General features: G+C 31.9%; 1 protein-coding gene across 2 annotated transcripts in view; it reads right to left on the reverse strand.

Moving 5' to 3' along the window:
- Positions 1-1,213: 1,213 nt before the first annotated feature.
- Positions 1,214-22,458, reverse strand: part of LOC134722012 (sodium-dependent multivitamin transporter-like) — a 118,692-nt gene continuing 97,447 nt past the window's right edge. The window contains exons 2-15 of one of the 2 annotated variants that reach the window (XM_063585422.1): positions 17,451-17,516; positions 14,809-14,860; positions 13,996-14,063; positions 13,213-13,367; positions 12,695-12,835; positions 11,197-11,323; positions 10,222-10,310; positions 9,013-9,298; positions 8,077-8,306; positions 7,745-7,845; positions 6,837-6,860; positions 5,922-6,019; positions 4,385-4,566; positions 1,214-3,697 (exon numbers count right to left, since the gene is read on the reverse strand). In XM_063585422.1, the coding sequence (XP_063441492.1) occupies positions 4,399-4,566; positions 5,922-6,019; positions 6,837-6,860; positions 7,745-7,845; positions 8,077-8,306; positions 9,013-9,298; positions 10,222-10,310; positions 11,197-11,323; positions 12,695-12,835; positions 13,213-13,367; positions 13,996-14,063; positions 14,809-14,860; positions 17,451-17,516 (1,605 nt within the window). In that variant the 3' untranslated portion in view covers positions 1,214-3,697; positions 4,385-4,398. The remainder of the gene's footprint in view (positions 3,698-4,384; positions 4,567-5,921; positions 6,020-6,836; positions 6,861-7,744; positions 7,846-8,076; positions 8,307-9,012; positions 9,299-10,221; positions 10,311-11,196; positions 11,324-12,694; positions 12,836-13,212; positions 13,368-13,995; positions 14,064-14,808; positions 14,861-17,450; positions 17,517-22,458) is intronic. The other variant, XM_063585423.1, reaches the window with a different exon arrangement.

Here is a 22,458-nt window from a genome sequence, read left to right on the forward strand (position 1 = left end):
ACCCTGATGGCAACTTGAGCGGATATTTGGATATTTCCTTGTTTGTTTTACAACACAATATGATTACAATTACGTCGGATAGCATATAATGTACTCATTTCAGTAGGATCTGTTGACATGTCTAGATCTCTTCAATTCACTCTATGTTAAGAGATAAGTGTGATTGTATCTTTATTTGCAGTGTTGTGCCTCATGGACTTCATCTATTCTTCTGGTTATGGTATGGTATGTTCTCCAGGAATTTTATTGATTCCTTGTGATCTTCTTTAACAATATTTTAAGCGTCATCCCTTCATGGAAGAGGAGTTATTTGAAGACTGAAGATGTTGATTCGTGATTCTGTACTTATACATCCCGTTATAGTGATATTGTAAAACATATTTGTAGTCTTGTCTTTCATGTTTGCAAACTTGTTTTGTCTATATCCTTTCTATGTGTCTTTGATACATACATGAGTTGGTTCTGTACTTATACATCCAGTTATTGTGTTATAGTGCCATTTGTGTATTCTTGTCTTTCATTTGTTCTTATGGGCTTGGTCTATATGCCATTTTGTTTTTCTTTGTTATTAATTTATTTGTTTTATTGTGATTAAGATCATAACACAATGTTGACTGCTGTACCCTATTATTGACGCATTTACCTATTATATGTCCGTGTGTTTAGTTCACAGATCGTTAATCTTAAATTATTACAAAGTAGTTCTTTAGTGTGATCCCATTAGATTTATAACACATACTTTTCGTATACTGTACAATGTGTATATTTTAGTTTTTATTGTTATTTGTATCCATACAAGTTTTCTATATGTAATCTTTCATGCTTTTCTGATGTTTTATATAAAGGTTAGAATATACATGTATAGTACGATTTTCAGTGAGACAACTCGCAACTAGAGGCCAAATGACATAGAAGAAAACAACAATTTGTCACCGTACGGCCTTCAATAATGAGTAAAATACCATAGCGCATAATAAGATATAACACTTTAATGTTTGGTTTGTATATGTGTTACATGTATGAAGATACAAAGTACATTTTTTTGTAGTTTATAAACATTTAATTGATATAAAAATGACTTTTCATATATGAAGATCACAAAGTTAAGCACCAGTCCCACTAGACCACGATCGCACCATGCTCATCACAATCTTAAATAACCTAAGATCGTGAAGTCGCGGTATGAACGGCATTAAAAAGGTTAACTTTTGAAGTTTTCACGATGATACTACTTCATCATTACGCCTCTTTACCGATCCCGCTACTATTATTCCACGTTCTCACCACGCCTTTTCTACGATTATCACGATCTCACTACGACCATACCACGAGTTATCCGATTGCAACACGATCATATCACGCTTCTATTGCCATTATAGCACGTTCTTACCATGATTATACTACGTTCATACCGCGGTCCTACTACTTTCTCAGCAATAACGTCAACATCGAATTCCATATCAATACTGTTCCATTCCTTCTACTTCTGATAAATACGTAGATTTCTCGGAAACAGCACAGTCATAACACCAAAATATACCATCACACATGGGCGAGGAGGAAGGGGTAGATGAATAGGCAGAGGGAGTTCTGATAATAACGAATCCTGATCCAGCAGAGATGTTGGGCCGACAAATCCAACCTGAATCACCACCTATTGCTGGTCCATCAAGCTCAAATGGCGATATTTGAGTGAACGATAACAAGAATGACACAGATATGTCAAGCATTGTTGAGCCTTTTGAGAAAAAGGATAAGAGGTCCAAATAACATACTGACAAACAAGACAGTGAGAGAATTTGTATATTTTATGAGAAAATGACAATGAGCATGATGGTTGTAGTATGAACATAGTCAGGTCGTAAGAAGAAAGTGATGGAGACGGCTAGAATCCACTGGGGGTAACTTCAATATATTTTTGGTAGGGGTGTGCCATTTTTGCCTCAAAAAACGTACCCATTTTAATATAGCATTTACTGAAATTTAGTACCTATAGTTATATAAATATTTAAGAAAGAATGACATATACTTATATACAATATTTAAAATATGACGTTGAAATGTTATTGAAGATCAAATCAGGAGACAAATTTCCGGGGTTCATTTGGGAACTTATTTGAAAGGTGAAATTAATAATTGACCATTAATAATGTTAGATTCTCAATAGCATATTTATATGATATGTAGATTATACCCCAAATCAATATACAGTTTTCAAACGTAAATGCATTTTAATATCGGATGTCATTAAAAAGGAGGGTCATTTTTATATAAAATCCCGCAAAATTATGACCCATATTTTTGGCATATCCCCGTATACCCAATAATTGGGAGTTACCCCCCGTGCTAGAATCTTACGAATGTCTTGTACAGTGTGATGTAAACGTGGTATATTCGTAGTGGAAGCGTAATTGGGTCGCAGTGATAACTTGATGGTCATAGTAAGGTCGTTATAACGTCGCTGAGAGATCGTAGCGCAGTTTTTCCGAATAGAATTACGCTCTCGCTACGCTCTTTTTGCGATTTTACCACGACCTTACTAAGCTCTCACTACGCTTCTACTACGACCTGATTTCGCCACGACCGCATCACGATGGTTTTGAAAATGTTCAAAGTTGGCCACGGTCATTACGATCTTAAAGACCTAACCACGACTGTATTACGACCTTACTGCGATCTGCACGATAGCACTACGATCGTCAAAATTTGCATTTTTTCATAGATTGTAGTGCGATCATAGACTAGTGGGACTGCGGTATTACAGTGTAAAAGAATTGCGCTCATATATTACATAAAAGCATACAGATAAAACTTAATGAATCATATTATTAGCCCTGAATAATTTATAGATGTTAATCTACAAGAAATGTCTGCACATAATGTGCACATTATTTAAATTATGTACAAAATGTGCCAAGTAGGTCATCATTACACATCTGAATATCTACCTTTTCTTTTCGTCATTGTTAATGATACTCTAATTAAACGAGTCATGTTCTTTGACATAAAAACAGAATTATATGACCAAACCAATATGCCATTATGTTCAGTTTATGTACAATATCATACAATTCGACTTTACTATAATTTCACCACTGTTCATCTATTATAGATTTAAAATTCGTCTACATTTATTTAGCACTGTTTCTTCGAATTGCGATGGTAAAAAATCTGCAGATATCGACTTCTTTATCTAGACTGGGAAACAATATTCTTTGTTCAGACTCATAATTGTTAATTTGATATATGTGTATATTGTATAAAAATGTAATATTTTTCACAATGAGCTTTATAAATAGAGATTATGAATTAAATTCTTTTGTTAAAGGCACTATTATAAACCATCTTTTGAACGGAATGTGAATTAAAGAATTTATAAAATTGAGGTTTGGTAAATAAATAATAAACATTGCATTTTGTGTTAAGACGCTGCAGAAAATTTAACACTGACATATACACTTGAAATAGCTCAGTGAAATTAAAAGCAAACCTTTTAAAACATTGAGATGTTAAAATGACACAAATTACATACGAATCACAGTTACAACAGACAATAAATGTTCATATTCAGATATAACAAAGTTCACGTCTTTGACACTTGTATCAGCACTGATAGTCGTCACTATAAAGTACAGCTATATCCGTCAACGTCCTGTTTGTTCATTCCAGCTCTTTGATTAAACACTGACTGCTCAATCTATAATGAAAAAAACCCATTTCATTTTAGAGGAGTTTTTTTTTTACAAGAATAGGTGATGCAATCAAATATTGTGCTGATGGGTAAGATAACTTTGTTAAATCCAAATGCAAACACATGCACTATAACAATTGGTGTACAACAAGATGTAGAGTTTCAGTCAAACTGTGCATTTCTTCCCATTGAAAGATAATTCACTACAACAACATTACCGATACTGATTTACCGCAACAGATGCACATTCCGAAAAGTTATTTCATTTTATTGATGCCGGAGGATAAACGCTACTCTGGTGTTACTGAACGATGCTGTAAATGCTTACATCAAGTAATAAATATTCGTTATGCTTTGTCCCTTTGAGACTTAAGTTAAAAAATTACTTAAACCAAGCAAAATATTAAAACAAAAAGCAACTCGCCTTTTCATAATCTAAAGGACTGTGGGTAATTTCATTGTTCGTACCCCAAAATGAAAATAATGTAACGTCATTGGTTGAACTTCAATTGTTTATGACATTTCTAACCAATCACGACGTTTTGGTGAAAACTTTTGAAAATATTACCCAGGATGCATTAGAATCTGAAATGGCGAAATTAGAAATAGCATTCATGTAATATTTTGAACAGCATTAATATTTTTTATTTAACCAAGAAAGCGAGTAGAGAGTATTTAACTTTATTTTCGTACCTTTACAACTGTAGTTATAAGTGTTCGCTCCTTTCTACAATAACTGTCTTCTCTCCGTTTTGAATTCTTTCTATAATGATGGCTTTCTCTCCATTTCCCGTATGCGAACCATTTTCATTGATAGTACCGTTAATCTTGTCTTCAGAGCCTTCTTTTGAATCAGTTTTGTTCAATATATGCATCTGAAATTACAGATATGACCAAACAGTGATATATATAGAGAAGATTCCCTCAGTTTGTTGAGGGGTTCGTGTCGCTAGTCTTTGGTTTTGTATGTTGTGTTTTGTCCACTCTTGATTTGTATATTGTTGTTTTTAAATATTTGTATATGTCGTGTACAAGTTGAAATTTTGTGCAGGTTATAACATGTATGAGGTACTTTTGTACGTGTTATAACTTGTATTTTTGCATTATACAAGTTATAACATGTACAAAATCGCAACTTGTACACGACATATACGCCATCCATGGTGTTGTCACTTTATTTCCCAGTTTCCCTCTGATATATTTCACATCTCTCTTCCATTGTTACACGATATCTTATTTTTCAATTTAAGTAAATGATACATTGTTGACAGTAAATGCTCATGGTTGCTGGAAATTGAGAATATCATGTAAATTGGCATCACATGATTTCTGAATGAATAAAGCGAATGAAAACCTCTTTACAAAATAATTACGAACATAAATGTTTAATAAAACAGTAAAAAATATCACTGATTAGAGTAATAACACTATTTATCACATATTTTGTACTGATATGTACGTTTTAGCATGGCCAATAATAGCCGGAAGTCAAGGTTGGTTATCAGCCCTCGGGGCCGATATCGATATCAGCCCTCGAAATCCATATCAAGCCCTCGAGTTTAACTTCCGGTAACCTGTCAATCAAAGGCTATTTGTAAACAAGTTGAACACAATGAAAAGAAATTTAGAAAGTTACAAATGTGCTGTAGATGAAAAAAGTAGAAATCAACAGTGAGAATCACAAAAGTTCCCGTAATGTAACACTTTAAAGTCATTTAATATTTGCATTTCTTAGTATTAATATATTTATTGTTAATCATTTCTGAAACTTTTCACGAAACGTTTTTAACCTACTAGCTGTGATATTTATTTATTTTTTTCTTTAAATATCTTTTTGTTTTTTGATGAAATATCAAACATAATTTGGTGTAAGCTATTTGTTTTCTACTGCTTGAAAATATGTGATAAATAGATTATAACATGTCATTTCCAAATGGTCCATGGTATCAGCCCACGACCCATATCAAGCCCTCGGGCTAAAGCCCTCTGTCTTGATATGGGAGTCTAGGGCTGATACCAGGGCCATATGGAAAATGCCATGTGATAATCTATAAATACAATTCAATGAGTCTGAGGCGATTTTCTTGATTTATCGGGAACGCTCATGTCAAAAAAATTGAAAGCCAAATATGCATCATGACTGATAGACAGTTTAAAAAGTTAAAAAAGAATTCTTCTCCTTGAAAAAGCGGTAACAGTTATCACATGGCATCATTATACACTCCCTTACCTCTAAGTCTGTTGAATTGTATGTATTTGCTAGAGAGGCTATCCAGAGGTATAACGGTGACAATAATCTTCTATCAACAGGCTTTTTCTTGGTACCACCTAAATTGCAAAAAAAAGTATGAAATCATGTAGGCATCTGCATGTACTGTACATGTGTAAGACAAATTTAGATACAAAAATTAAAAAAATAAATAGACAACATAAATAAATACACCAATCATTAAAAAAAAAAAAAAAAAAAATTCTCTGAAAAATTAGTTGTTGGTTTTCACTTTCATATCATTGTATAGTATAATGTATAGCTATACATATCATACCATAATTGTTTCACGTTCAAATTTTTTTTAATGTATTAGTATTTTATCATTCGCACAAAATTGTTTAATTTGTATACATATTTTATAAACATCATTAGTTGTTTCGTAAAACACATTTATAGTTGGGAAAACATGGTAATATTATCCCCAAAAAGTAAAGGAAACTGCAGAAAAAGAAAAGGGGTAATAATTTGACAGATGTAGACTGAGTTAATTATTTGTCACAAAGGTTTTGAATATAAAAACAAAATCCCACAACCCAAAAACCCTTTTAGTTGAGATATATAATGTTGTATACGATAGTTTTGATAAGAGCATGCGCAAGTGTAGGTTTATATAACAATACATGGTTACATAAAGTCAAACATCAAAGAGAGCAATTTTAGATTTAAAGACGAAAAAATCAGTGTAGGTACATTTTTATATCGCTCGACTATACAGTTTAGGTATTTGACTTTTATTATTGCAAACTACTGCTTTTGTATACAATTTTTATCCAGCACATATATCTATACAGATGTTAAAGACAAACGAATGTCCCTGAATAATGTTATACACATGCATCAGGAATTATCAAAGAGTCAGATACATTTTAATACCAATATACTTTGTCGTCCTCCATTCTAAAAATAAGAATGTACATTACAAAAGTTAGTTTATAAAAGTATAATTAACAAAAATGTAGAACCATGGTGGCAAAATACATCTAAAAATATATTTCTATTTAAACATATGGAGATCTGTTATGATTGCCAATGAGACAACTATCAACCGAGGTGAGTGTAAACAATAATAGGTCGGCTATAAAATTAAAGGCCCCTACATAAAACACATGAAACAATTGAATTGACAAAACTAATGGACTTACGTATAGCAAATACTCCACGAAAAATTAATATAATATATACATTGTGTAAAAGTTCAAAGTTATTTTTTTTTACATTTTTCATCTCTGCCTTATATAGCTGATTATATCGTATGGAATATGTTCATTGTTGAAGACCGTACGGTAAACTAAAGTTGGTAACTTTTTTGTCATTTACGGTTTGTTGTGGAGAGTTGTCTCATTGGCATTTATTTCACATAAAATAAACCAACAACATACTCTGAACAAGCTCCTTTCTTAAGATTAATGACTTATAAACGGCGGGTAACAGATATTTGCATCTTATTTCGATTTGAATATAAAAGTATTGTCAAAACTAGGGTAATAACAAGAACTCAAAAAGGAGCGAATGTCGGCGCGAAACCGATTGCGTCGACTGGATAAGTGTCTCCGGTCATAAATTCCCCCCAAAAAGGTTTTTAAAAAGCATTGGTCTTCTATAAAAAAAAATCGGCATCAAAAGCGCAAGTACATGTATATTCTTTCGTAGAACAACAATAGTTCTTTTCCTATAAATAAAATAAAAAAATTGCTACATTCAGGTGTCCAACGCAAATAAGCAAAACCTATTTCCAAATTAAGGTCATAATTGGCAAAATATATGATAGGTAGATTACTAACCTGAAAAGCAGCTGACCAATAGTGCTACAGATACTGCCACTAAAACTGCCAGTGTACTATACCATAAGTAGGAGATACTATAAAATGACTGTAATCCTGTCCTAAATGCAACAAATGCAAAAACAATTTGGTATTATTTTTTTCTCGCAAGAAACACTCAATGCATAATAATACCAACTTTTTATAACATCAGCAATTAAACTTTTTCAACTGTTACAAAAAGGTTGTATTATTCGTATTAACCATTTCCAATATGAATACCAATGCCAATTAAGAAATCGTTGGAGACATTCTTATTAAGTTATATCATTCGTTATTGTAAACAGACTTACTTTTCAGCTGCAGCGACTGGAATATTTTCAATAGCTGTAGATGAGTTATACAAAGCAGTCGTCGTGCTTACTGTTGTATAGTTTGTTGTCCAAAGTGTTGTATAATTGGTCAAAGTGGTATTTGTATCCACTGGACATGAATATGTTGGTGGACTTGGTCGACTTGCAATAGTCCCAATAGCCAGCCAAAATGAAAATGTCAAACTGCATATCATTCCTACAGTAGCACCCTAAAAAGATAGATCGTAGACAATAGAAATTACTCCAGAATTTAAATCTACCATAATTGACTTTTCAAATTCATACGTAAATGTCATTGCACAATTAGGGACAATTTTTTGTTCTCGACTATATTGATAATTAAAGGCAACAGTAGTATACCGCTGTTAGAAAGTCATAAATCGATTGAAGGAAAATAAATCCGGTTACAACTTAAAACTGAGTTAAACACATCAACTGTAAGATGAAAAATTCACTGGTGAGTTATATAGAAGATAATATATTTGTTGATCTTTTTAGACACCATTTCATTTCTAGTGGCACAATATATGATGCACAGCTTTATCTTTATTTTGCATCATTATAACGGAATTTTATGTGTCAACAACATACAGTTTTTAAGGAAAAATCTATGGAGTAGAATAAAAGATTTGGCGATTTTAAGACACATTTTGTATGTTTTTTCGCTGATTGTAAGTGCTTTCTTTCTATACAAATATTCACCCGTATTAAAAGAAATCAATCTGCAATATTCCAGATAATAAAAGAGATAAATGCATTATTTTTTCGATTGTCAGTTGAAGTTTACCGAACCAAGATTGTAGGCAAAATTTGAGCAAAATCTGCGACATAGCCCATTTACTGTTCCTTGACCTTAAAGTTATAATGGATTCTTTTCACACCTCTTTAGTTTATTAAAACTTCTATATTACTCACCAGTGAATTTATACACGGGAAGAACAAAGCCATCACAAAAAGCGCCAGCAACGGGCCACCAACCATTCCAAAGATACTTAAGGAAATTTGTAATATAAGAGTTCCAAAATACTGCGACAGGAATGCCAGTCCAATCGTCAATAGGCCATAAAATAATGCAACCACTTTTGAATACACTGTTGCTTTACTTTCATTAACTTCTGTTAGAGTTATTTTCTTGTAAATTGGTTTGAAGATATCTGTCATAAATACCAAGGCAAGAGCATTGACACCGGAAGACACTGTACTAAAATAAAACAAATTTTGATTACTGAGAACAACGATGCTTCAGAGGGGTTTGTAATCAATTTATCCACTGACTATACCCTTGTATTTGACAATTTCGATTATGTGGGCAATTAAAAGTACTAATTACTCAGCCGACCTTTTTATGTGAAAATGATACATCTCTGGTGATGAATTATCGCTTACTATGTCTGTAGGTTTTTTTTTGCTCACACATTGTTGTCAATATATCTAATATTATGCAAATGTCATGAAAATGTTAATAAAATATTGAATTGAGTTACAAGTGAGACTTTTAAAAAGCTATAAGACATGGTTCAATTCACCATTATCTGCATAAGGAAATCCATGACAGTTGTTTTCTATTCGCTTGATATGAATGAGTTTTTGATTTTGTCATTTGATATTGGACTTTCTGTTTTGAATTTTCCTTCGAATTCTGTATTTTTTGTTATTTTACTTTTTACTACGTGTAGATATTTGTTTACACCACTACTATTTGAAGAAAAAAAGCAAGGCAAAAAATGAGCAATGCTTTCTAGCGATAGACATATTTCTGTTGACAATAGCAATGTTTGAAAAAACAAACCAAGAAGGAAACTCTTTGATGGAGTTTTAAATTAAAGCATTTGACTTTACAGTTACTTTTTTCCATTATTGTGATCAGAAAAAGGGCGATTTGACAAAATTGGTTCCCTCTTATCCTTTTCCAATCAGGAATATGACATTTGTAATCCATTCGTATGTTGTGTTTGAGCTTATTTTGCCGTTTGATTGGGGTCTTTTTTTTTGTGATTTTAATTGATAAACTAGTACGTGGATAAAGATGCAAATCATATAATTTTTCAATGTTCCCATCTGTCTTTAAGCTCTGGAAATATCATTAATTTCTTTATTTCTTTAAATAATATGATATAAACTCACCTTAAGGATGCACTGAATATACAGGCAACAAACAAGCCTGGTACACCATATGCATTACCTAACACATCCATTACCAAATATGGTATTAACTGTAAAAAGTAAGGTATTTAGTAAGGTAACATGTCTTCGTGTTTAATGCTTATAAAAGCAACGAAGCATAACAAAATTGAAATAAAATGATAGAGGACACCCGATTATAGAATTTTTCCCAGGCATAGATTACCTCAGCCGAATTTGGCACACTTTTTTTTGGAATTGTTGATCCTCAATGCTCTTCAACTTTTTACTTGTTTGGCTTTATAAATATTTTGATATGAGCGTCACTGATGAGTCTTATGTAGACGAAACGCGCGTCTGGCGTACTAAATTATAAGCCTGGTACCTTTGATAACTAATTAAGCACTATAAGCCTGAAACGTATCAGAGTGAAATATATAATGACGATGATGGAACGATCTAGCTTTCTGGGATAAGAAGTTATAAGTTAAAACTTTACCGCTTTTGGAAAAAAAAATGAAATCGTTCAAATGAACAGATCTATAATTAAAAGCGTTTATTATTATAAAGTATTGCTTCTAGAGAAACATACATGCCCATAATGAACATTGTCATAATTGTCAGAACACAGGCTTATCAAAGAGCTGTAATCGCGAGCAGGATTTGAATATATAAATAGATATGTTTGTATAATTTGTTTCTGTTTCAGATGTTTCAGATTGTTGTCTTCTCTAAGACTTACAAAAGTCTCATTTTAAGAAGTACAAACTTGAATGCGTGCATTATATTTAAGTCCTACAAATCAATGATTTATCTGCGGGCGGAATATGAAATAAAATTCAGATAAGGACTCTAACGCCATATGAGCTTAAGTTATACACCATATTTTTAGATAAAAGATTCGTAAAAACGTCTGAAACAGAGGTTTTAACATATGGCAATAATATAAATTACTCTAGGCGGAATAGTTCTAAATACCTGATCTGCTTTTGGAATAATACATGGCACAGGACTTTGGTCTCCATATTTTGCAAACAAGACAAGTCCAGTGTAAACAAGCAGTGATGTAAATACTATACTTGCTGGTAACTGTAGGTACAAAGCACTAGAAGAATATAGGAAATAATATTCATAAAAAAAGCTACATGTAAACTTCTTCCATTTGAATGATACACTCCAATATTTGAAATTTATATCAATGTTTTCATCATACAAAGAAATCAAAACTTCAATGTTAAAAACAAAAGAAGGAGATCTTTAAAATAGAGTATAATATAAAACTAATGAGAATTTGTATAAATAAAAAGGAGCAGGTTCAGTAAGACCCATTTTTGGCCCCAAAATATAGCAGTTTTACAAAATTGTGAAAATGTAATCTGTTATCTATTTATTGGAAAGTAGAATGCTTCTGCTACATAAACATGAGCATTTTTTGACAATACAAAATGAATGCACATATACTAGGTACTGATAACATTAAGTCGTGCTAAATTACTGAAATCTTCACAATTATATCATTTTAGTTAAATTTTAGACGGTTTTCGTGTTAAACGAAACTGGCCGCATTCGTTTTCATTCATAATATTGAAAGAAAAGTTGTATTTGATGATAATACATAACATATATAGAGGTTGAGGACGAACACGGATGCTGCCGCTTTCATTTTTGACAAAAACCATCTAAAAAGTGACATGTTTTGGCATATTTTATAGATTTTGCATGTTTAAGCTGGAGTCGGAGAGTTTTTAATGACTAAATCAGTTACAATCTTTCATATTAACTAATTGAATCAATTAAAAATGACACTTAAGTGTTTACAAAGTTTTCAAAATCTTTCGTTAGATGAACCTGAAATTTTAGGCCAATATCAGCCTTAACCGGACCTACTCCTTTCTATTACCGTATTATTTTTAAAATTTCATATTATTTGAGATAAAAATTCTTATCCCACATGTGGAGTAGAATCTGCTTACTAGTACCCTTTCCGGAGCACCTGAGACCATCCCTTTGGTGGTTTTTGGTGGGGTTCAATTTGCGTACAGTTTTCTATGTTATGTCTTGTGTAATATTATTTGTCTGTTTGTCTTTTTTCCTATTTAGCCTTGACGTTATCAGTTTATTTTCAATCTATGAGTGTGAATGTCCCTCTGGTATCTTTCGCCACTCTTTTATAAACGGTTAACGATAATGAAAGAAGATTACATATTTTCAACTTTATTTTATTTGGCCACTTGATGTTTTTGTTTGTCATCATTTAACCTACGTTTGAGCTCCTCGTAAGTTTTTGTTTGTCATCATTTAACATACGTTTGAGCTCCTCGTAAGTTTTTGTGTGTCATCATTTAACGTACGTTTGAGCTCCTCGTAAGTTTTTGTTTGTCATCATTTAACCTACGTTTCAGCTCCTCGTAAGTTTTTGTTTGTCATCATTTAAAATACGTTTGAGCTCCTCGTAAGATTTTATCATTTAACATACGTTTGAGCTCCTCGTAAATTCTTCATGCTGACGTATCGTTGAACCATAGCCTGGTTTCCGCCATACACTGTCAGTGCTGTCATGAAGCCACCAAGTATAAGTGTCCAAACCGTGTGTCTCACCATAGGACTGGGGTCAAAACTAAAATTTAAAGTCATCATATTATACGGTTACTTTTCATCGTTTGGGATTTTAAAATTACAAGAGATCATGGCCAATTACTTAAATTTACTTTCGATCCTAATATTTTTTCAATAAGTATCAATTTTTATAAATGCGCTGTGTTTTTAAGTATATATTATGTCTCATCAAAACTTCGGCAGCGAATATACATTTATAAATGTAACGTTAACATATTCACAAAAAATGAATTACACTTATGGAATATAAATATTAGTTTGCCAATTTTTATTCTATAGTTGATATACCTTGTGCTCTTGTCAAACATTGTTTTCCCCCAATAATTACTCGTGGAATCAAATCAATAGATTGAACAAACAAAAACAACATATACCTACTTATCAATTTCTAGTTTTCCACCCGCTGAAGCTTTTTCGAAGACCTTTGCTATTCCACCGACTTCTATTGTGGCTTTGATTATGAGTGTCATCAACCCAGCAAAGACAATAATCATTTGGAACGCATCCGTCCACATTACTGCTTTTAGTCCACCCTTGGAATAGACATGGTAAAACACATTTTGAATTTTCATGTTAGAACTAAGTACATTAGACTTTATGTATGCTGACTCAAAACAGTATTTACTGAATATGTTTGATATTGATAATTCTTTGTTAAATAACATACTCGGTATGATGTATTTTAACTTGTTGTACGAGATGTCTCGATATTCCTATTTAGCTATTCACAGAAACCCTCGGAATGTATGCGTCTTTAATTATTTTTTTTGGAAACTGTATCTACGCATCTATATGAACATATTAACTTTGAATGGTGAAGTCCTCTGCATGAACATTCTAGAACTATTTTTTTCATTTAAAAAATCATTTGAGGATCCAATCGTTGCCTGTGGTATATATATTTTTTGATAAATTACAATGATCCAAACTGTTATAAATTGTATAGTCAAATAGGACTATGAAATGCATTACAACACAAATATTAATCTACAAATAATGGGTCGTATTCTCGTAATTCCTATTCAAAATAGTTCTAAGTAAGTTTCTTAGAAAATACGTCCTAAATATATCGAAATTATATTTTGATTTTTTATGTGAAGAAAGGGGAACAAAATAATTAATGCTTTGCTATTCTTCGATAGATAAAAGGGCGAAACTTACAATAGCTGTGTAAAATGTGCAGACCAGTCCGATCACCAAAATAGACACCAACATATCTATTCCCATAACTGTAAAATATCACATAAAACATGATAAAGATCAGTATAATACAATGTTCAATTCTTATAAGGCTGCTACTGTTTTATTTAAAAATCTCAACTAATTTGACAAAAAGTAAATACTTCAAGCATGTATAAAATTTGAGGACAGATTTCTTGAATATCAATTTTACAAATCACTTTTGACTGAATGATTTAAATGGGTTTTGTTTGCACACGAAACGATCCTTCCAAACTACGTCAACATCATTATATAATACTTTAATTTTTGTATAGAATTATAAAAGATGTCAACAAAATACCCGTTTGGTATTATACGTCAATGGTTATATTATGTACATTTTGTAACTGGGTTACTGATATTAGATTTAGGTTTCTCATGTTGACACGCATTTGAAAAATATGGGATTAACAATTGATGAACCCTACATTTAAACTGTATTTATATCATTTCAAGAATCAAACAAAATTATAGGATTTACTGACAAAATATAACCCGGAACAATGTATGCTTGTGTGTGGGCTAGTGTGGTAAGAGGGGAATGTCCGTTGAAAGTTAAACAAAATATAACAATCACTAAATAAATGTAAAAAGATTTTTTTCCATGTTGAAATCAGAATATCTTTAACCGTACTGAACATTTTATATATAATATTATTCAAATGCTGGATCAAGCGCTGGCGCATATAATATAGTATAGCACAGCCATGTAAAATACACTATATATACTAGCAATGCAATTACGTTACCTACCCTGATTAAGAGCCAGTGCTGGTGCGTACAGTACTACAGCCATGTAAAGTATCTATAGTAAAGAAAAACACATATAATCGTGAAGATCACTTTTGCAAAGTTTGTTCCATTGTCATACCCGAACAGTATAAGAATAGACCTACTATATTGTTTAACCGCGATGCATGTTCACTTGCCCATCCCATGTCAAACCGTTTGCACGGCGTTATAACAATATACATGGTGGTGAGAATTATTGTTGAATGCAATGCGTTGAATGGTTGGCTCAAATATGGTAACTTTGGTCTGGATCTGAGTATGATATGTGTTCAAATAGTTAAAGCCATGTAAAATAACAATTGCAGCTTAAAATATATTGCTTTGAAAATACTAAATTGTCTGATTTCAAAGCGGAAACGTCATGACCAACGTTTGATTTTAGTGTATGATATTGTTTTCGCTTTTTCGCCCTACATAAAAGATGAAAAAGAGAAAACGCCGAATGAGCTTTTAAGATCGGCATAGACTGTGTAAAACAGATCAGATTTGTTTGTCTGTTGTCATCTATCTTCTTAGATACATTCCTTACATTTAGTTTGACGATAAACATAAAGTCATTGTATCGTAAATCGAATAAAATGACCTGTTTAAAAGCAATATGAAAATGTCAAAGTAAATGCAAGAGAATCAAATATCCAGTTGGTGAATCTGTATTGTGTAATTTTTGAAGCTGAAAGAAATGTTATTTTAAATATATTAAAATAACATTGAGTGTTTTCTAAGGTCATGGTAGTGTAAGGCAGGAATTTGAATTTTAACTTAAGTAAAACGTATAACCATCTTGTTAAATAGTAAACATTTTTTTTAATCACGAATATATCGGCCGGATACAAAAATCAAATAAACCCTACGTCATTAAGCCTCTAGTGAAGAGCTGTTTAATTTGCAATTATACCACATCTTTTTATTTTTATCTTTAAAGATACTAGGTTTCTAATTTTGTACGCCAGACCCATGGGTTCGTCCGATATATACTCAGCAATGACGCTCGAATAAAAAAAATATTAACCAGCATTGTTAGATAAAACAAAATAGAGATTGGTAGTAAATTAGTAAAAGTACACAACTTAAACATTTTGGGAAGTTTTTCAAACGTACAGGATTGTAAGAGTATGAATCCAGAATCAGCTCAAGGTCATATTTTCTATCCTTAAAGGTTAATATTGTCGAATGTATATATTTCATCTAAATGTTATTTTTCAATGGAAAATTTATTACTCTAGAAGCATCTATTCATTCAATGATTGGCCATTAGTATATACAAAATATGCAATACACGTGAGGAAATCGTTTATACTTATTTTGTCAAGAATTGTAAGCTGGTGAGAGGGTTTTTTTTTTTTTTATAGAAGGTCTCGTTGTTTACGTTATGAGAAGAACAAGAAAACACATTGGACGTTACGCACAGTATTGGTGATACGTTTGTAACGTCAGAAAACGTTCATCGACGGAACGTTGAGAAAACGTTATTGAAGCCTGTGTTAACGTTTGCATCTAAATCTTAGCATCCCGCTTTTTGTTCTCTTCTTCTTTTTTCCTTTCTTTCTTTATTTAATCTTATTCTTTCAGTGGTGGTTAAATTTGTTTTGGCCTACAAGAACGTAGTTTATGCATAAAAAATTAAAATGACAAAATAAACACCGTAAAATAAACGTTACGTTGAAAATCACGGAAAAACGTTACAAGATTGTACGGTAACAAATCAGACTAGACATTTCGATTTTATTATTATTTCTTTGTCTTTCATTATTTATTCAAAATTCCTTTTATATGAGAAAGACTTTTAAAAACACATTACAAAAACAATACATAAACTCAAGAATAAGATACACAATTGATTTATATTTACGTTCGAATGTACAACATCTTTACAAAAACGTACATAATTTGTGCATTTAGCACACGGTAACAAAATGGACTAGACAAGCATAAAGTTAAAATTCGATTAGAAAATTCCACTTCCAAACCATATTTTTGTACTATTTGTAAACGGTATTAAAAGCACATTGTTTACATATTATTGCATTCCATAAAATTTCTTACCGTAGAATCCATTGTAATTTTTTCCCCTATTTCATATGACTTGTTACATCATCTTTTGAACATTTCAATGCATCTTCTAACTCGAATATTTGAAAAAATGCCCAAAACGTCGGATGCGACGTCGTAGCGAATTGTGCTAAAATTTCGCATAGCATTTCTTGCTAATTTGCGTGCAAAAATAAGATTTTCTGATTCAAATTACTAAAAAAACTCGATTTCCATGTTACAAGTTACGCTCATATTTTTTGACGTTTTTTTTCCCTTGAGTGTTATTTGATTTAATTTTATTTTATTATTTTAAAGATATTGCTATAAAACTATAGTCTTTTAGACATAACATATCATACCAGTTTTCATTTATTTTAAAAGACATGCTCAAATTAGGAAGAAAAAACGCAGAACTAGTAGGGTTCACCAATACTGTGCGTACCGTCAACTTGTCCTTTACCTTTGCTTTTTGTGGGTTATTTTTCTGGGTTTTTTTTCTGATCTTATGACATGAATGGACATCCCATAACGTTTCTTTTCTATTTATAAGTGAATGTATTGTCAACACTTACCATTTGTAGCTGAAAAACTAGGCAACCAATAATTCTCACTAGTTTGTTAAATCTCATCTCCAGGTACTGAAAAAAAGACAAAATCTTATTCTAAATAGGACGATAACAGTAAGAGAGGATTTTCATGTTTTTTATGGACGATGATAAAATTGTATAGATGATAAAATTGTATAGATAATAAAATCTTTTCCTTACTGTTGATATTTTATTTTTTAATCAAAATTCTGACTAAAAAGACTAATCTTAAACAAGACAATTTTCCATCTCCAATGTAAAAGTCCCTTATATAAAACGGCGGACCTTTAAAACCAGTTCTAAAGACATACATATATATATATAATACCACATGATATCACTATATGATAAAATTGAGAATGGAATTGGGAATATAGCAAAAAGACAACAACCCGATCAAAGATCAGCGAGCATACAATTTACAGTTTTGTATCAAAGTATATAAAGGTAACCAACAATGCAATTGTCTTCACAAAATAACGATAAATGGATTCGAAACCAAACTAAGAACATGAAAGAGAGTAGAAATATTTGTCACTGGACGCTGAAACACCTTGGAATATATCAAACAATTCACTGTTCTCGTGTTTTACTAAGCACATTGAACCGTTTGACCTTAGTTTGACTTTTAGTCCTAGGTATAGTCCTAATCAACGATATATACAGACTGTTAGATTCAAATACTGAGACAAGAGTCTGCTGTGGTCAAGAGAACCTTTACTGATTATTCATAAATATGTAATGTAAACAAATATATATAAATACAATCTTTAGGATTCTCTAGTCTATGCTTATAAGAATTTATGTTTTTATTCTTTTGTTATATTGTACGGCAATGTTCACGAAATATTTTAGAATAATAACAAAAACGCTTAGATATTATAAAATAGTGTCTGTATATATATATATACAATTTAGACTTGGTAGTATATATATATCTACATCTAGGGGTTAAACTGCACACTTCGGGGGTATTTTTGGACATAATCTGTACACTTCAGTAAAGTGTACAGTTGAGGTGTACACCTTAACTGTAGGTATATGTACAAAAAAAAGTATAAATATTAGCTATGTCATACTAATGCCACACGAAAGATCGATATAATGCGATTACAAAACGGTTTTGATGGTAAAAAACTATCGAGAAATAAGAAAGATATTGATTTCTGAAGTGACCTACCCCCATTTTTCTATATATGTCATATTTCACCAAATCGGTACAAACCGAGATAAAGTGTACACTAACTTTAATCACGATTAATTATTGGTTCCCCCGTATATATGTAATGAAATTCTGTCTCAAATGATAGCTTAATATATCTTTTATTTTTTGATACTTCATACAAGTATCGGAACTTATTCGTTAAGAAATTATCTAAGATATATAATCGATCCTGACATATATATGCATGGTTTTCGATCGGCTTGAAAAAGATATACACATCCGGGCATTTGAATGTTTGTTTTCGTTTTAAAAGAAAATGGAGGATGTTCAAGCGATGACCTACATCATCATTTAGCTGTCGGATAATGGTTTACAATGACTGAAATACGTAAAATAATGTAAGTTTATATTCAATTTTATGAAATAACGACTTCAACAAACAACAGAATTCCTGAAAGAAGAAACAACGATCGTCGTTAACAATGGCCTGAGATCTGTATCCTGCGACCTTTATATTCATTCTGATTGACAATTCAGTGTTAGATAATTAAAATATTTATTGTTTTTATCAATATTGGTATAAGCCTGAATAGTTCAGCAACAATCTATAGAATACGGGCGAATCGTGTCTATAAACAAATACAAAAAAGGGGGGACACATGTGTATGATCAATCTGAAAATGATTGAGACAAAATTGTTATTATTGTTTATTTTTCTTGACCCATCTCCAATACACTTTTTAGCTCACCTGGCCCAAAGGGCCAAGTGAGCTTTTCCCATCACTTTGCGTCCGTCGTCCGTTGTCTGTCGTCGGTCGTTGTAACTTCTACAAAAATCTTCTCCTCTGAAACTACAGGGCTAAATTAAACCAAACTTGTCCACAATCATCATTGGGGTATCTAGTTTAAAAAATGCGTCCGGTGACCCGGCTAACCAACCAAAATGGCCGCCATGGCTAAAAATAGAACATAGGGGTAAAATGCAGTTTTTGGCTTATTACTCAAAAACCAAAGCATTTAGAGCAAATCTGACAGGGGGTAAAAATATTTATCAGGTCAAGATCTATCTGTCCTGAATTTTTAAGATGAATCGGACAACCCGTTGTTAGGTTGCTGCCCTAAATTGGTAATTTTAAGGAAATTGTACTGTTTTTGGTTATTATCTTGAATATTATTATAGATAGAGATAAACTGTACACAGCAATAATGTTGAGCAATGTAAGATCTACAAATATGTCAACATGACCAAAATTGTCAGTTGACCCATTAAGGAGTTATTGCCCTTTATAGTCAATTTTTAACCATTTTTCTAAAATTTTAGTATTCTTTTAAAAAATCTTCTCCTCTGAAACTATAAGGCCAAATTTAACCAAACTTGGCCACAATCATCATTTGGTTATCTGATTTTAAAAATGAGTGGCGTGACCCTTCCAACAAACCAAGATGGCCGGCATGGCTAAAAATAGTACATAGTGGGAAATGTAGATTTTGGCTTATATCTCTGAAACCAAAGCATTTAGAGCAAATCTGACAGGGATAAATTTTTTATCAGGTCAAGATCTATCTTCCCTGAAATTTTCAGACAAAACAGACAACCTGTTATTGGGTTTCTGCCCCAGAATAAGTAATTATTTATACATTAGACAACTTGTAAAGGAATGCAATCTTAGTTTCTTGGTTAGAAAAATAATGTCACAAGTGTGGGACATTAAGTTATAGAATGTGTAGTAATTAAACATTGTATATTAAGTAAATGTTGATTTTATTAAACATTAGATTTATATTATAAACTAATGTTGTCAAAAATGATATTTAGGTAAAAACCCTATGATATCAATTAAACATAATAGATATTCATTTAAATACCAATTTTATCATTATGCATGCACATTACAAATTTTACTTAAAATTCACAACAGCAATCAACGTTAGTAAAACATAAAAAAAAATTACGTTATAGATAGTTTATTAAATAATGTGTTTTAACATTTGCTGGAAAGACAGTCATCACGAACAACTAACACAAATGTTGCAGTACGTGAAGAAGGTTAAAATGCAAGTCAAACATTTCACTTTGTCATTTTCCATTATGATTAAATTATATCTTTCAGTAACTGCCATACTTTGGATGAAAATTACTTTTTCATCCTCCAATTATTATTGTTTTCATCCAAATATTTTGTCAAAACATAAGATTTGGTATTATGCTGTTTGCTGAGATTCTCTATTTACTGTCCATTACAGGTATAAGTTTCAACTCATCTTTAAATATCCAAGGATCTCTATTTATTGGAAAGGCATCAATCGCAAACAACTAACACTGCAATGTGGCAGCTAATGAATGTCGGTCTTTCAGATACTGCCATGTTTTGGATGACAAGTGTTTTTATCTTCAAAATTGTTTAGTTTTCTTCCAATAGATTTGTCAGAAATATATGAAGTGGTTTTATGTTGTCTGCTAAGATTCTCTATTTAATGTTCATCACTTATGTCTGGTTCAATTTGTCTTTTTATATCCAATGACTGTAATGGAAAAGCACAACAAAATTATACAACCCAGGAGTCAGTTTCACAAAAAAAACGTCATAAGTATACTGAATTGTTCATGACTTACGAGCAATCTTAATCGTTAGGTTTTTGCGAACTGACTCCGTTTTCAGTATTTTCTGACAGGAGAAAATAATTTTTAGATGAACGTAATTTATGTTTGCTGATCTTAAATTGCATTCTGACAATTGCACTGAAATGGAACAATCATGTTTTGTTACTGTTTAGTTTCAACGTTTTTGTAGCCATCATATTAGGGATCAGAATATATTTTGAAAGAAAAAAACGTTGCACCCAAATACCCACTTTATTCATTTAAAATTGAATGGCCATTCCCTTACATTATAAAATTGCAAATGGATATTGGGAATGTGTCAAAGAGACAACAACCCGGCACTTATAAATGTTTGTGCAATAATTGATACTATCAAGGAGTATATGATTTATTTGTAATTTGTAGTTGGCTGTGAATTAGAATTTAGAAACCATGACTTGTATTCTATAAGGCAGCAACCATTTGATTTTCTGGGGGGGGGGGGGGGGGGGGGGGGGGCTATGTATTTTTTTTTTCTGTACAAACTTTTTTTTTCGCCTGTGGCGAAAAACAATCTATTTTTTTCGCGACAAGTTGAAAACAATTTTTTTCTTTCAATTTTAGCATTACATATAGTGGCAGCTTTTCTCCAAAAACTAGAAACAAACTTTTTTTTCCTAAAAAAAACATAGCCCCCCCCCCCCCCCCCCCCCCCCAGAAAATCAAATGGTTGCTGCCTAATAAATGTTGGTGTTACACCCCATCTCGGATTTTTTATAGCTAAAGCGCATTGTTGCTTTGCATCACGGTGTGGAGCTAACAGTTTCAGTCGAAATACACGCCATCTTGAATAAATAACTTATCACGTATAGCTTCGGATTGGTTGCATTTAATGCGACTGAGATACAGCAACAGCTTTTGGCTTAAATGAGATAAAGATTTACAGACTTTTCTTGTCCAGGATAAGACATTAAATGCCAGAAAATGAACTGTGTACATTTTAGTTCCATTCAACTGTCATTAATTCATGCACACATATAACCTTAAATTAGTGTAGAGCGAAGCAGTCTATAGTTTTTTAGAAAGCTAAAACTTGTCGCAATTTAAGATCGGTTCTGCTAGCTATCTTTTAGAACATTGTAATACCATTTCCAGTTATTTCCCTTTGAATGCAATCAAATAATTGTCATGATTGGATCGGCGATTGACAACATGAAAGTAATTTATCTGCGAATTCTAAATGTAGA

This window comes from Mytilus trossulus, chromosome 6 (genome assembly GCF_036588685.1).
Source record: "Mytilus trossulus isolate FHL-02 chromosome 6, PNRI_Mtr1.1.1.hap1, whole genome shotgun sequence".
NCBI lineage: Eukaryota > Metazoa > Mollusca > Bivalvia > Mytilida > Mytilidae > Mytilus > Mytilus trossulus.